Source organism: Conger conger, chromosome 6 (genome assembly GCF_963514075.1).
Source record: "Conger conger chromosome 6, fConCon1.1, whole genome shotgun sequence".
Lineage (NCBI taxonomy): Eukaryota > Metazoa > Chordata > Actinopteri > Anguilliformes > Congridae > Conger > Conger conger.
Window position 1 is genome coordinate 14,633,905 of NC_083765.1, and position 16,485 is coordinate 14,650,389.

Here is a 16,485-nt window from a genome sequence, read left to right on the forward strand (position 1 = left end):
TAAATCACTTTAAATGCTGGAAAATTGAATACTTCTCACAGGTTTACAGCATAACTTGCTCCTGTTATGTACACACTCTGGTTAAAAGTAGAGCAGAGCCTGTTAGCTGGAGTATACTGTATGACTGTACTGAAATGAACACTTCTAAGAGGGAATGAAAGTGTAGAGAGAGCACGGCTGCAGACAGGTACCTAAGGGGTCATGAGGGGTGCCCTTGAAGATGATGCGGTAGGTGGTGAGGAAGAGGGCTCCCTCTGCTGGCAGGAGGTGAGGCCCCCCCAGCAGGCCCCCTGTGGCCTCCTCCCGGCCGTCCGGATCCAGCACCACCCGCAGCCCCTCCGTCACAAACTCCTCCCCCGGAAGCAGGGCCGGCCGCAGGATCCTGGGCTGCAGAGCCGAGAGGAGCCAATCAGGCCCCGGGAACACGCTGAGCACACGCCAAGCACATGCCAAGCACATGCCAAGTGCACGCGTGTACTCCAGCGTTGTGCAACGCTTACACATTCCACTTTCACTGAGTCAGTGCCAGGAAAAATAAACGGACATAAATATAAAAACAAGCTAAAAACCGTAACGATATGACCCATTAAATGTAATGAAACAACAGTTTGGTGCTGACAGGTCACTGAGATCGGCTCGCGCATTTCTCAGATCTCAAGACGGGCGCACGTCACTGCGCCTCCAATCCAAAACACATGCATATTTCACTGAGCTCTGCGAGCGCTCCTCGCGCTCAAGCCCAGGATTATTATTTATCCAACAACAAAATATTTAAGGATTTCTCAAAGTTGCGTGACCGGTGTGTGAGGCGCTCCACACGCAGGCCGGACAGGCCAGCAGCGGGGGGATGATGTGAGACGGCCGCTGTGGACGCTCCCCAGCGAAGCTGCGCTCCAGACACGGTCTCTGTGTTTAATCACCTCCGCTCTCCTGCTTTATCACGAGCGCCGCATTCCTCCGGGGTGACGCAGGGGCGTGTACATTCGGATTAAGACCCCTCTGCAGATGGGGGCACTGCGGTTGGGGGTCGGACAACGGGGGTGGGGGGGGTGGGTGCGGGCGCGTTGCACAACCGGGGAAACGTGGATCTGCTTCATCTGCTTCAACAACACCTCCATCTTCTCCGCTCTCCCCATCAGGGCTGGGCTGGGGGAGGGTCGGGGGGCAGGACGGAGGCTGAGACCCAGGTGGGCTCTCTGCAGGCCTACAAAGCCCACAGCACAATTCTCAGTGCTGATTTATGGAACCTGAAGCAGTATTCGATGGGGCGCAGGTTTTCCTGTTCCAACCGGATAGTGCCGCCATCAGCCCGGCTCTGCGCAAACATAAATCCCTCAGTGGCCCACGGTGCGATGGAGCACTCACGGAACAAAAACCAACGGGATACATTCACCGGTGCGTCCTCGAGGTCCAGGATGAGGAGGCCAGCTGCCGGTCCTCTGAAGTAACACTCTGAAGCGCTCACGCTCGTCTGAACAACACAGCCATTCCCCGGGATGACATATTCTTCTGGGCTGCTGAACTGATCGAAATGCTCCCTTAGCGACAGGCCAGGCCTATTTCTGTCCCCCGGACACCACCTCTACCTGTACTCCTGCCAAAGTGGTAGCCGTTCGCGGAGCACAGAGACGGCCAAATTCACTAGTCATAAATATCCAGCCGATGGCTCACTAGGGTGAGTCCTGCTATTGTTTTAAAGTTCACAACATTCAGTACATTACTGGCAACAAGTCAGCATAGCAGGCTATTCCAGTGCCAGAATGATTGTATAGCAGACAGCAGACAGCAGGCTGAAGTTACTGTCCTGGAACACATTGTCCAAATAAAAGCCAATTAACCCTATAAATACATCTACTGTCTTAAAAAGGAGAACAAATGTAATGAAGTTCATATCTGATATTCATTGAGTTTGCAACGTGACTTCAGTACTTCAGAGGTGACACACAAATTACATTTGAGTCATGGGAAATTGTATAAAATAAATTTATATTTCAGGGTAACACAGACCATTTAAAAGTAGAAGCTGATATGACAGAAAGGTATTTGGAGGCAATTCATTCAAAGATTAGGGTCATACCTGTACTATTTGGCCCATTGGTTCTGCCTGTCCTGTCATTCATGTATGAAATCATAGGTGGGTAAGTTTGTAAGTTTTGTTCGGGGGACAGTAAAAGCTGGTGAAAATGCACAGATTTGTTAATGAACAGCTATTTTCAGTCACTTTAGACTGCATTTGACAGGACATGCAATGGAGAATGGCAAACAGTGGGAGGCAAAAAAAAATAAAAGCACCTGATTGACTGCCAGCGTCAATGAGACACATGTATGTGTGATTTCTGTCCTATTAACATTACATTAGCATACGGCAGGTTGAAATCCCAGTACATCTTAGTGCAGGGTGCTGACCTTCTGAATGGGAGGGAGAGTCAAGCTCTCCCTGTGCACCGCCTCTAGTGCTTCCAACTGCATGGCCACGATGCCTGGATCAAACGGAAAGAGCAGTTAATGCAGCCCCCTCACTGGCTACGGCTGAAGACACTGTACAGAAAGAACATCAACACAGCCCCACTCACTGGCTACAGCTGAAGACACACTGTACAGTAAGAACATCAACACAGCCCCCCTCACTGGCTACGGCTGAAGACACACTGTAAGAACATCAACACAGCCCCACTCACTGGCTACGGCTGAAGACACACTGTACAGTAAGAACATCAACACAGCCCCACTCACTGGCTACGGCTGAAGACACACTGTAAGAACATCAACACAGCCCCACTCACTGGCTACGGCTGAAGACACACTGTAAGAACATCAACACAGCCCCACTCACTGGCTACGGCTGAAGACACACTGTACAGTAAGAACATCAACACAGCCCCACTCACTGGCTACAGCTGAAGACACACTGTACAGTAAGAACATCAACACAGCCCCCCTCACTGGCTAAGGATAAAAACATACAGTAATAACGCCCCACTTGCTGGCTAAATACACTATACTCAATATACTGTATATACAATATACTATACTATAGCTACATTGAAATCGTCATGTTTGACATGTAACATAGTTCCAGTACGAAAGTATCCTTAAAGACTGGGCGTCCTGATGGTGGCTCTGATCCAGTTTAAGGGGTTTTGGAGGCGGTGCGTCGGTCTGTACCCACCTGGGATCATACTGTGCAGGTTCTTGATATGATCCTGCGTGACCCCGCTCTCGGTGCACACCTTGTCGATGAAGCGGGCGATGAAGCGGACCACCGAGTTGGCGACGTCGCTGTTCTCAGAGTCCTCGAAGCCGCTCTCCGTGTCGAGGCTCTCTGCCACGCTGCCCGCCATACTGTTGAACAATGGAAGACAAGGTTGAGGCTTACACCTGGCTTGTACACTAGAGCAATGTCAGAGGTCAGATGCCATGGACCCTCGCTACTGCTTTGGCCAATAACAGAGTGATGTACAAATTTCACTAACTTCTGTGGGAAAGCAACAGGGAATGAAGGTCTCAGAATCATATAATCTCAAGTTCAAATACCGAGATCCAGGTTTCTCAGCAAAAACTCAAGTAATCAAATATTCTTGTTAAACACATGGGGTCCTACTCCCAAGCCATGTAGAAAGCCTGCTCTGCTGTGGAGGGCCCATTTTAAGGGAAAATTGGGTTTGACAGACTGGCTTCATTTTCTGGCAAGGGTCATGCTCCATTCCTCCTACATGTTACTGCTACTGTAGCACTTTTGGGAACTTTGGTGTTGTTTTTGGTAGTGTCCAGGAGACCCCCCACTAGAGCAGCCCGTGCATTCCTTTTAAAAACATTAATATGAGGAAACTGGGACCCACTGAGCTAGGAGCCAACAGGACGGAGGTGAGCAGGAAATGGCAGATAAACAGCTCTTATTGGCGAGAGAAGTGGGTAGAGTGGAAAACTCCTTGGCGTCTATCGGTGATTGTGTACCAGAAACTGGAAATCACTTTTTCCAAAAACAATAAAAAAAAGAATAAATGAAAAAGGAGTACTCCATTGCAAGCCTTCTACTCCTGCAGGGGCGAAAGTGTGAGTGCACCTTCTACTGCAGAGGTCCCAAGCCTTCTAGAAGGTTTGGCCCATTCCAGGTCTTACTAGAAACAGGTTAGTGCCCCGAACCCACCAGCAGACAGCTTCCATTCAGCTGCTCACCTGAATGTAGTATAACATGAAATGGCAAAAAAAAAGCTAAGGACTGGGAGAGGCATTTCCTTCCCAATCTCATTAAAAGCACCTGAGGTTCATAGTGCCTTAAGCTGGTTGATTGTGATGGGGTCGTCGGGCCACTTGCCTGTTGGTGACGATGCTGTTGCTGCCGCTCTCCCAGTCGGCGGTGGGTGGGGGGCGGAGCAGCTTGCTCTTGCTGCCGTCCAGGGGCACCAGCAGGTAGACCATGAGGCTGGCGTGGTGGATGGCCTGGCTGAACACCGTGCTCTCCTCGCCGTTCACCAGGTCCTGCTGCTGCTCCTTCCCCAGGCAGGGCCACGCCCGCAGCTGCTCTGCCCCCAGGTCCATGGCTGTGCGCTCAGAGTCTGACGGGGGTGCGGGGGGCGAGGGACCTCGGCCCTGAGGAAGGGGGTGCAGTGGGGGGGGGGAGATCAATGGCATGCAGGAAAAGGCTACAGCCATGTTCCATCAACAGAGCATCCTGCCCAGCTAGGGATAAGCTTAATACTAGTTTTTAAAATACTAGGTTAAACTAGTATAACAACCATCATCTCCTGCATCAAAGATTTTCTAAAGTAGGCCTTTGAGGTGCTGTCTTGCAGAGCAAGTTCTGATTTTGACCTTTGGTCCCGCTGTGATTTCGGTCATCTCCTCCGGCGTGTTGAGGTAAAGTGATCTGATCTGGTTCTGGACCTCGCTGTAGAATGTCGCCTCCCAGAACTGCTGGTTGGCCCAGATGGGGTGGTCCTGGACGCAGGTGTAGGCAAACTGGTTGACTCCTGGTGCGAGTTTCTGCAGGAACGACCATGGAGGGCAGTTAGGAGACAGAGCGGAGACAAGCCCACGCCTGGGCTACACTGCTGCTGGAGCTGCTGGAGCTTTCAATAATTTAGCACCTCTCAGCTCCAGCACAGCTTCACCAATCAAAATAGTGGGGCTACTGTTTACAGGCCTTGTAAACGAAACAAATAAAACCCTGCTGATACAGGAAAATAATAGATTTGTATGTAAACAGCTGTCAAGGCAAGTCTGGAGGGTTCACAGCAGTCCACAGAACCTGGACAACCATAGTGCCCCATAAATTGAGCTGGCTGCCATTTTCCCTACTCCCATAACCCCTGGCTCTTAGGGATGTTGGACCTGCACTCTAGGTGAGCTCAAAAAAAGCAGCACTGCCATTTTCCACAGCAATGGATGCAAATCATCACACCTAACATTTATTCTTCGAGTCAAGCAGGAATGCCCCAGGCTGCTTCTGAGAACTCAGAACAGCCAACCCGAAGGCAGGTCGACACACACCAACATAGTACAGGTCCCAAAACAAGTCTGACTGACTTTATGAATGAAAACCACTGATTACTCCTTTCCATTTCCTGTTTGCCTGCTTCTCTCATCCTGAGAGTAAAGGTCACAATGAACTCTTGAGCTGTAATGGTTCTCCTTGTTTGAAGAGCTTCTGATTTGATTCTAAGCTATCTAAAGAGAATATAAAGTATGTGCTTGTACACCATTCCTGTAAGTCCCCCTGGTTCACCGAATAACCATCCATTTCAAGAAAGGAGGCTTGGGCACAGACAGAAATGGCAGAGGTAGATCTTAAGAGCTGCAGATGCTGTAGGAACTATACCCTTCTGCTTATACTCAGGGTCAATACTTGCACTCATTCCCAAAGTTTCTTTCCCATTAGAGGGCAGCAGCAGGCTGTATGAAGCACAACCAGCCCCCCCCCACACCCCCCACCCACCCACGCAAAACCTCTTTAGGCCATGCTTAGGTGCTCCTTTGGTAATCCTTGCATCTAAATTATGCTGAATGAAATATGTACATTCAGTGAAGCAATGTTATTATTTCATAATGGAATTTCATAAGGAGAATGTTTGAGATCATTCGGATATTTTCTCTTCCCTCTAAGGACAGGAATGCTTTAAACACTTTGAATGTGAATGAATTATCACCCCTACAAAAAATATGCACTCATGCACATGAAAAAGGTGTAGGCAGGATAAGTCCTTAGGGGACAAGGATGAAGTTAACATGCACATAATGGGGTATATCAAAACATTTTTAGGATATATCGCACACTAACTGTATCCAGGGTAAGGTAAAGGATTGCTCTGTCTAGACTATACTAATATCACCCCGGGATATAAGGGGGTATAATAAATGTATTCCGTCAACCACAATTACAGAAAGAGTAAAAAAAAAGAAAGAAAAAGGAGCCTAGTATTGTTATGAGACATACATCAAATGAGAAATGAAGTTGTGGATCAAGGTCAGCGTGTGGTAGGGTTTGTCTTTATGTCAGACGCAGAGCCCTCTTGCAGTGGCCAGAGTGGAGCTCTGTGACGGCAGGAGGCAAACAGCAGGCTTAGGAAATACAGCTCTCTGCCTGCCCTGCCCCAGCTCACAAAACACTGACCCCAGGTCAGCCATCCAGTGGGATCCCTGTCATAATGGCTGAGCCTCACAGGTCCTGGATGCCTTTTTAATGCATCTTTTCTCAAAATATTTATTATTATTATTATTATTATTGTCATTTTGGGAATCTAAGGGCGGTAAACGGGACAGACACAGGCTGGACGGAGTGGGTCAGCATGCCCAGGGTCATGGGGGTTTATGGAGTGTAACTCCAGGCCAGGTTTCCCAGAAGCCCCGGAACTGCGTTTTGAATCCCGTGTGACTGTCACCCCCTCTCCTCAAGCTGCACCCCCTTTATCTCAGTCCTTATCCTTCATCAGTCTCAAAGCCCCGCTGATTAAAATACCAGCATCCAGACTGCCGGGAACGAGGGCAGGGGGGTCGTGCATTTTTGGGGGGTGAAAGTTCCCAAAACCAGATTTAGAAAGCCGGACAAACAGACCCATTAACGAGATGGATGTCGTGTTTGTGTCGAAAGGGTGTCCCTTCCCGAGATAAAACCAGGGACGTTGCCCAAATACTGCCTTTCTGTTTCAGAGGAGACATTGTGTGGCAGGGACCGGTGAGTGAGTAATGTTAGAGATCAGCCTCGTGTGGCATAACCATCTACTCCCCAGAACTGCAGGCATGACACAGCGGGATGACTGTCTGCACATAACACGCAGGCTGAATCATGTCTGGAGACTTCATGGACAAGAGACTGTGTTTGATCCAGGACCAGCAGTGTATATTGCAATAATTTACAAGCCCTTTGGACAAAATAACTTGGCGCCTCTCTTGTTTACAAAAAAAAAGAAAACAGACATTCCTTAAAATCATCAGCTGTGTTGGACTTGGAAAAACAATAAAGAATAAAAAATGCAATCAATTTGCCCCACTGTAACTAAGCAAAGGCAATGCTTCATTGTTATTGACTGCAATTTACATCACAGTTCTGCCAAGCTGCACAGCCAACATCATGGTCAAAGCGAACAATGAGCAAAGGCACACACTGCAACCTACTTACAGTTAAAGTACAATACAAATGCAAAATGTTTCAACGGCAGCACAATGAGCAACAGCACACACTGCAACCTACTAACAGTAAAAGTACAATACAAATGCAAAATGCTGGAAGCAAAAACACAAGCTCATCATATTATAAAACAATATCCTCCTACCCCCAGCAATAGAAAATTACTCACATAATAAAGGTCTGAACATGTCAGAAGGAATAAAGGTTATCTAGCAAGCCATTTTTTCATCCACGCTGACATATAACAGCATAACAATGAACATCATCCAATTTGTAATCCCTCTGCTTACATTGAGACTCCATTCCAGGGACGCATTTAGAGGTTGACAGGTCTTATTAATATCGCCAAGAGCAGCCAAGTCCACTAAAATATCTAGTCTGATAAGACCCTCTCCTGATAATGCATTCTGAATCTGCAGACATAAAACACTGAAACCAAATAAAAAATATTTTGCTGCGTGGAATGTTTACTCTACGCTAACATTTGGAAGACCTTTCTGGGTAACTGTTGGTAATTGGGCTTAAGTTTTCTGTGTAAAATGTCTATGTAGACTTGTTATGGCTTTGGGAATTAGGGGTAATTACAGAGTTTTGCTTTGGTACTTTGCCTTGAGAAAAACATACTTAGAAATTATATGGATCCAGATTTTAGAAAGAAGAAAAACAAGGGCTGTTGGGTGTCAAGATTTTTTAAGATAATTTGATCCAGAATATATAAAATATGCTATCTGTTTCTTGTGAACAGTCACAAAGTCAAGAATCATGGTTTTTAATGACAGTCAGCAGTCTGCAACCACACCACTCATTGGATGGAGAAAAGAAAACTTGGGATAAGCTGTGGTTTGGAAGCTGGCTGTGTGCAGATGGGTTGCCCTACCTACATTCACCCACGACTAACAGGCAGCCAAGCCTAGCGTCAAATTGACACTTTGACACCTTCTAGGGAGTGACTGAACTGTTACTCATTTTGTGAATGAAAGAGTTTGGTGACAAGTTGTCACATCAGTGCAGGAGTTATGCACATTGTTCAAGGCAGATTGACAGTGTGTTTTTACCATTTTAATTTACCATAAAACAATTCCAACCATAACAACTTAAATGAAATTATATCAAACGTTTATAAGAACAAGCTGCGAATTAAAGCTAGGAACAGGTCAACCATGGGATTCAACTTTGGCAGGAGGAAATAGCCTTCTGAGACACCACAGAAACCACATGCACAGACATACACACATTGACCCCCAGTCCCAGTCTACATCCAGTTTTCCCAGGCCGTGGTAAATAAGGTCAGAGGACCTTGACCACAGAACCACCCAGTTCCCAAGGACACACCATCAACCCTTGGAGGAGTTCCAGACTGGAGGTCAAAGCAAACCCAGCCTCTTTAGGGAGGAGGGGGGGTGGGGGAGTGCAAAAGGCCAGATGGGTGAGGAGGCCTTCTCCGCTTTTTAAATTATAAATAAGGAGTAGCCATGGCTTTTTTACACTGGAGAGTTCACTGTGCAAATATGGGGGCATACATACTGTACATGCATATATATATATATATACTCAGTGAGCACTTTATTTGGTATTTATTACTTATTTTTTAGACTTATTGGTCTTCTGCTGCAGTAGCCTATCCACTTATGAGGTTTGATGAGTTTTGTGTTCAGGGATGCTCTTCTATATACCATATATATATACTATATACCTATATAATGTGTGGTTATTTGCATTACTGTTACCTTCCTTTCAGCTTTGACCTGTCGGGCCCTTCTCCTCTGACATCTCTGACACAGAACTGCTGCTCACTTTTTTGTTTTTTTGCACCATTCTTTGCATTGCAACTCTAGAGTGCGTGAAAATCCCAGGATATCAGCAGTTTCTGAGATACTGAAACCACCCTGTCTGCCATCAACAATCATTACATGGTCAAAGCCACTTAGATCACATTTATTCCCCATTTTGATGGCTGATTTGAACATTAACTGACGCTCCTGACCCGTATCTACATGATTATATGGATTGCACTGCTGCCACACAATTAGCTGATTAGATAATCACATGAATAAGTAGGCGTAATAAAGTAAAAATGTTCCTAATAAAGTGCCCGGTGAATGTATAGTCCATGCTTTAGGAGCACTGGTCATCTGAAGATATCTTTCAAATGTCAATAATTGACCATAAAAATCTATTCAACTGGTATGATACTACTGGATCAGGGGTACTTTCTGGATGTGAAATGAAGGTAGAAACAGTACTAGAGAAAAGCCCCCCTCTGATTTGTACATTTCTTTTCATTCTTTTTATGCCACAGAAAAAAAACCAACTGGTCAGAATCTGCAGAAGAGAAATCAAGAAACAAGAAAGACTCCAATGACAACATATTTTCTGCCAGTTTCCAGTATAAATACAGGCTAAACTTAAACAAGGTTACAGAGGCCCACCTGGGATCTGAACTTCCCAGTTACAAGCACACAGACTTTACACCACACTGTTCATAATTTTAATTTGTTACGTTCTGGTGGTAAAAATGAAGTTGACCTAATTTCTTCCAGATTAATACCTTTCTGGTACCTCAGATACTGAGTTACTGGAGTCAGAGAAGAAAAGGAGCAGGTGTTGGGGACAGGGCAGCTCTGGATGTCAGCTAACGGCCCTCCAAAAACAGAGAAAGTGCTCTTCGTGAGCCACAGAGCAATAACCAGCTCTGGAGCATTTGCACCACAGAGAACACTTTTCCTTATGCTGCAAGTGCAGGAGCCCAAACTAAACAGAGCTATTAGCAAAAAGTTGAGAAGATCGCATGAAGTACCATTAGTATAATGGAAATGGAAATGGAGTCTAACGAAAGGCAGTATTTTCTTCTAAGCTAAAGGGAAATTGGTGTGGAAACCCTGTTTGGAAATGATTTATTTAACTCAATCTCATGTACATGACCCAAATGAGGGAGCTAATAGAGACAAGGCAATTATGTCACTCTATTCAGCTGAATGAGACTGAAACAGGGTGGCTTTGCAGTACAGTGGTGAAAGAGCTGGGTTTATAAGTTTGTAGGCCCAAATCACAGCTGTGGTACTTCAATTGTACCCATGAGCATGGAATCTAACCTCAAATACTTCTGTAAATATCCAGCTGTGTAAAAATACTGTATGTTAAAATGTAAGGTGTGTATGTTGTATTGAATAAGGGCATTTGCTGAGCAGTATACAGTACAGTAGTGAAATGTACTTTTCATACATTTTTTGATTGATTCCATTGTGCCTGTTGGCATATTACAAATATGCTTATGCTGTAAGCTGTACAGTGTAGAATCGGCCCTTTTCTGCAGAAAGTGTCTGGTCAGGTATTTTACTAATGCCTGACACTGTCAAACTTGCATGAGTGACTCAATATTTAGCCAAAGGAACATTGGAGGGAAGCAAACATCACGGTGGACCACAAAGGCCCAGGGTGATTATCTTATTAGGTAATGATATCTATGTGAACTGAGCCCTCACTGCAAGCCAATCCTAATCATTGCTCTGTGTGTAAACCCGCTTAAGAGGGTGTTTACTGTGATCTTAACTGAGCTGGAATACATTCAACCCCAGAAAAGACCACACATGCATGTCAGTGTATTTTAGAAAACAGAACCCATTTCAGCATCCCCATGCTGGAGTGTGTTCTGCTGCAGTTATGAAAGCCTCCCACATGTTAATGAAGAAAGATTTACACTTTTACAGATGAAGACTCACTTAGACCATATCTCCTCTCTCGTCTCGAGAGGTCGGAACATGTTATCAGCTAGCATTGTTCCTGGCCATTTCTGCAGTGATTGATTAAAGTGCAAGGGGATTATGGGCGGTATTAATCTCTTGTGTGCCCTGGGAGTTCTCTGCTGGCCTGTACGATTTCATCTCACAGACGCCACTGACAGCCCAGGGCTGAAGCTGAGAGTTAGCGCGAGAGCACGGCTCCATTATGATGAATCCATTATGGTCCGTACTCTCCAAAAACAACAACCCCCCCGCGGACGGGGGAAAGAGCCCACGGGATGTCTCAGGAGGGCCTGCCAGGACTCCTACGCATGTCCAGTGTCTTGCTGTTTTTTTAACGATACACCAGGAGGCCTGAACCTGGAGGAGGTGTTGGCAGATGACAGCTCCATGAATGGTGTGGACTCAGTGGCCACATTCTGTGGTGGTGTTCCCTTCGAGTGGTGAAGCACAAAGCGGATGGCACTCACTGCACCCAGATCTGAATATTAGGATTTGCGGAACTGCAGTCAGAACAAAGATAAAGATCAGAGAAAAGCTAAATTATGTGAAGATGAAGAGATACAAGTGTGAGCATTACAAATTAAGAAAGCTCAGGGTCCCACCCCTTCCCACTCTCCACCACCAGCACATTTTTGGGTTTGATAAAGACTGCACAATTTGCTGAGGCACCATTTATTTCCCCCACTCTGCCATGGATCCCAGCTCCCTCTGGTTCCTACTCAAGCCAGTGATGGAAGCCTCTAAAGAACTCAAGAGTCGTTTAGAGCTGTTATGTTCAGAATCATGTTACTCCTTATTTTTAATCACTTTCCCTGAAAATATATCTGCTGAAAGGAAGAAAAACCATGCCTGCCTAAAAGCAGTTATGTACCAGCATTCAAATAATCCCCCAAAGAGGCTTTAAATCTGAAACAATACTGGAGCCTTCAAACCCTGTCCTGATCCTGAGTCAGAACTCTTCAACTGCTCCGTTTACTCCTAATTAAAGTATACTTCCAATCTGGAGTCCAAGGAAAGTCAGGCCAACAGGCCATTTCAGAAGAGCCACATAAGTGTCTGGGGGGTAATCCTTAACTGACCTATGCTAGATGATAGTATTGTGTTATAATGCTGATTCTGCAGAGGACTGTTTCTTGGTTAGACCAAAAATCTACCACTATTGGCCACTGTACAGGATGCTGCCCTCCCATCTCTGTGTGCTGGTCTCCTGCATCCCGGAATTCCCTGGGGTGAGTGGCGCAGTTCTGCGGTGTGGTAAAGCACAAACTCCTCAGTACAAACAGGCAGATCACCACAGAGGAACACTTCAGATATTTGGCAATGGGGTCCTGGGGGGATTATCTGAAAATTCTCGTGGAGGCAAAGGGCTGAAAGTAGTATGGCATTTCCAGGCAGCCGGATATTTTATTTAGCTCTTTGTTTGCTCTGATAATGCTGGCACCATTGGATTTCATTGCCCTTGCCATCCGATCTCTTCACCTACACCCCACCTACAGTAATGTACAATGTCCCATGCCTCCCAGGGGTGCCCATGGGCCTTTATGTTTGGTCTCTCTGCACTAGCTATGGCTCTGGACTGGGCACGTCTGCTGACTCCCTCCTGGTCTGTGTTTATGTAACACCAAGCGTGAAATCACAATTTTCATGTGACCATAAAGGTTATATAAAACATTTACAGGAAATTAAACAATTTTGACCAATGCTTCTCAGATTTCTCAATTCATTGGCCAAAAAATTAATTCAAACAATGCTGCTGAAATGGTGTATGGCACGCCCGGCTCACTGGCAACTGCACGGGCCCCCTGCTGCGACAATTCATTTAAATAAGCCTTCACACCCAACAGAGCAGTATTAAAAAGCCCAGCTGCAAGCCATTTCCATTTCACTACATCCACTTACAGTAAGAGCTTTTAAACAGCTCACCAGCCATATAAACAATACAGGTGCTTGGTGTTAATGGTGTTGCTCTATCCTTTGGCATGCAGTGCTGTGTGTACATGTAGCAGGAAATAATCTCTCCAAATGTGACATGAGACATGAGCTGTTCTAAGGCAATGTCTTTTTGGGAACAACCCAGCACCTATGAAGAGAGAATGTAGCCTGAAGGGATATATTGGAGAAGTCAAATGACCTCCATTAGAAGCAGACATAAATGTTCTACACTGCATAACCTAGCCAGCTATGGATGAGGTGTCTTGAATTCAGAAGCCCTCAGGCCGGTGTCTGTACCCATGAGCACAAATATGACTTGTAATTGTGCCACGTGTCACTGCAAACCCAAGATGGCCGTCAGGGCAGAAAGCGTAAACACCAGCGTTCCTCTGGGGTTTATCTGAGGATCGATGATCTTGTTTCTGTGTCAAGGCCGAGTTAAACGAGGACAAAAGAACTGCGCAGTTTGCTGGCTGAAGAACTGTATTTTTTTCTTCTTCTTAATTGCTACTTCAAAGCAGGGTTGGGGGGAGGAGGAGGAGAGGGGGGTTTAGTGTTCTCTGGCACAAAGATTTCGATATTAGCCAGCTCCTCTCCCCAACAAGCACCCACACTCACTAGAAGACTGGGGAACCTATCTTTTGTTTGATCTGGTTACAAGAATCCTATGAAAAACAACACCATTTGGGGTGAGTGGCATAGCGTCCTGCCTCTCACTCTGTACACAGGCACAGACATCCAGTTTACAACCAAAGTGGCAACACTGGAAGGCCTCCCTGAAACTGGGACTTACCCGGTAAAACACTGCCGACAGAGGAAGCAGTGCTGCAGCAATGGTGTATTCCTCTGAGCTGGAGCAGTCCTGCAGGACAGAAAACAGGGAGGAAAAGACATCAAACACAACAAAACTAAGGCAAGAAAATACAAAATCTTCACAGCATAGCTGAGGCCAAACACAGAAGCACAGCACCACTGTTGCTTAAAGGAAGCATGCTGTACCAGTATCATATGGAACCATTCTGTACACGTTTGACCCATTGTGCTGCACAGTGCCGCCAGAAAGTTTTCACCCCCTACCGTTTTTTTTGTGTTGAAAAAGTCAAATGTATACAAATTTTTCAATGTTTTTTTTTTTTTTTTTTTTTCCACTCCTAAAGTAAAGATGATATAAAGTATTTTAAAATGCAAAAAAAAAAGTTTAAGGGGGCGAATATTTTCTCTATTTGAGTATCATGCAAGGTTAACTTTCACTTTGGATTTTCAGTCAGGTGTAAAAACGTAAACAAAGTTGAACCTAAGACAGAAGTGGTAGTACTCAATACCAAATGTTGTTCATTAACTTACACTTCCTAAGGTCACTTCAGTCAGCAGTTACTGTTGATACATATGCTTTCAATATGTTTATATAATCCCTTCTTGATATAATCTTATACAATCATCATAATGTTCCAATTTACAACTCCTAACCTCATTTCATGTACACATTCCTAAAAAGGGATGTGAAGAGATATGGATCTAGAATTGGACTTTATTTACAAACTAAACATATTTTTATTCCACGTTTCACATTTTCCTTGGTAATCAAATATAATATCCATACAATAAACAATTTTCCAGAATAATGAAATTATAGCTTTGAGGAACACTTCATTTTTGCAGAGACAAGCGTGGAAATGTAAACTGTACAGCCTGCCTGCCTCAGTTGTGTAGCATGTCTGTGGAACACAGCCGTGCGGCGATGCATTGATGGAGCCACAGGTAAAAAGATTTTCGGCCTGAGCACAAAGCCGGTTCTTAACTGGCAGGAAGAGTGGAGGCCTTTGTGAGCAACAAGGAACAAGGGAAAATGAGTCTGACAGGAAATGGTCCTAGTCTCTCCCTTTTTTTTCCAAGGAATTTATTATAAATCAAGGGGGAGAATGGTGGCCGGAAACATGGCCAAACTCCCCTGTCAGAGCAACATGGCAGATTGTGATCTTGTGATGCATGGTACACAAAGAGGGCAAGAAACAGACATCATCTAATCAATTACAGATGAGCACACATACACACATGCACATTCATATGTACACATGTACACGCATGTACACGTACACGTACACACTCCAGCATAAGTATGCATGTACACACACATACTCTCTCTCTCTCTCTCTCTCTCTCACACACACGCACACACACACACACACACACACACACACACACACACACACACACACACAGAAAAGAGGGCAAAGTTGAAGTGTACAGTGAGACATTCCAGTGAGAGGCCATGAGGTTGAGTTGGCACAGGGTTGAGCAGCCCTATAATTACTTGTGTTATTACCATTCTAACACACCCTCTCCACCCTGAGGGTCAAATGTGTCATGTGCACACTATTTCATTGTTCATTTCATTTTAACTGCCAGTTTAACACACCTCATTCATTTTAACTGCCTGGATTTGGAGATATCATTTTAAATAATTCCACGAGATGGATGACAGATCACTGTGATAACTGACTTATGGGCTTCACCCTTATGAAACCATGTGCACTTAGGCACGTACGGTACACATAAGCCAGAGAGAGAGGGGACTGGCTTAATAAACCCGGCAGTGAAGGGATGCAACGCTGTCGACCAGTATCCGAGCCGTGCTGTACTGCAGGACTGCTGATTCTGCTATGTGTTTTCACAGATGTGCCAAACATACTGAACGCACGGGCTGCTCTGAGCAAACTGAACGCGCAGGACACCATCTGGACCCGCATCCATCGGCGAGCCAGCGGTCCGAAGAGCCCCCGCTACACGCACGGCTAATGAGCCGGAGCCTCCTCCCCACAGTGAGCGTTTCCGCCGGGTCGCGCAGAACTCATGACTCATGACGCCTGACTCATGACACGGCGTACGTGTGTATGCACGCCGTAGCTTAGCTTCCGCGTGGCGGTCGTGCTCATCTGCAGGCCGGCCCGAGCGTGACTGTGAACCACGTAACCTCTCCTCTCTCCTTTGTCCTTCCTATCTAACCTCCCTCCTTCCCTTCCTCTCTCGACCCCCTTTCATCCTCTCTGTCCACCTCCATTCTCTCTGACTTCAGGCCCTGTTCTTCTCTCCTTCTCCCACTCTTTGTGACATAGCTGACTCTCTCCTGAGGCTGTTCACAGGCTGCTACGCGTGACACTGAGAGGGGTATAGCGAGTGGTTTCTACT

At 45.8% G+C, this 16,485-nt stretch overlaps 1 protein-coding gene across 2 annotated transcripts in view; it reads right to left on the reverse strand.

Moving 5' to 3' along the window:
- Positions 1–16,485, reverse strand: part of sbf2 (SET binding factor 2) — a 108,254-nt gene that overhangs the window by 16,281 nt on the left and 75,488 nt on the right. For both annotated transcript variants that reach the window (XM_061247003.1, XM_061247002.1), the window contains exons 17-22: positions 14,093–14,161; positions 4,813–4,983; positions 4,316–4,590; positions 3,170–3,342; positions 2,407–2,480; positions 192–387 (exon numbers count right to left, since the gene is read on the reverse strand). In XM_061247003.1, the coding sequence (XP_061102987.1) occupies positions 192–387; positions 2,407–2,480; positions 3,170–3,342; positions 4,316–4,590; positions 4,813–4,983; positions 14,093–14,161 (958 nt within the window). The remainder of the gene's footprint in view (positions 1–191; positions 388–2,406; positions 2,481–3,169; positions 3,343–4,315; positions 4,591–4,812; positions 4,984–14,092; positions 14,162–16,485) is intronic.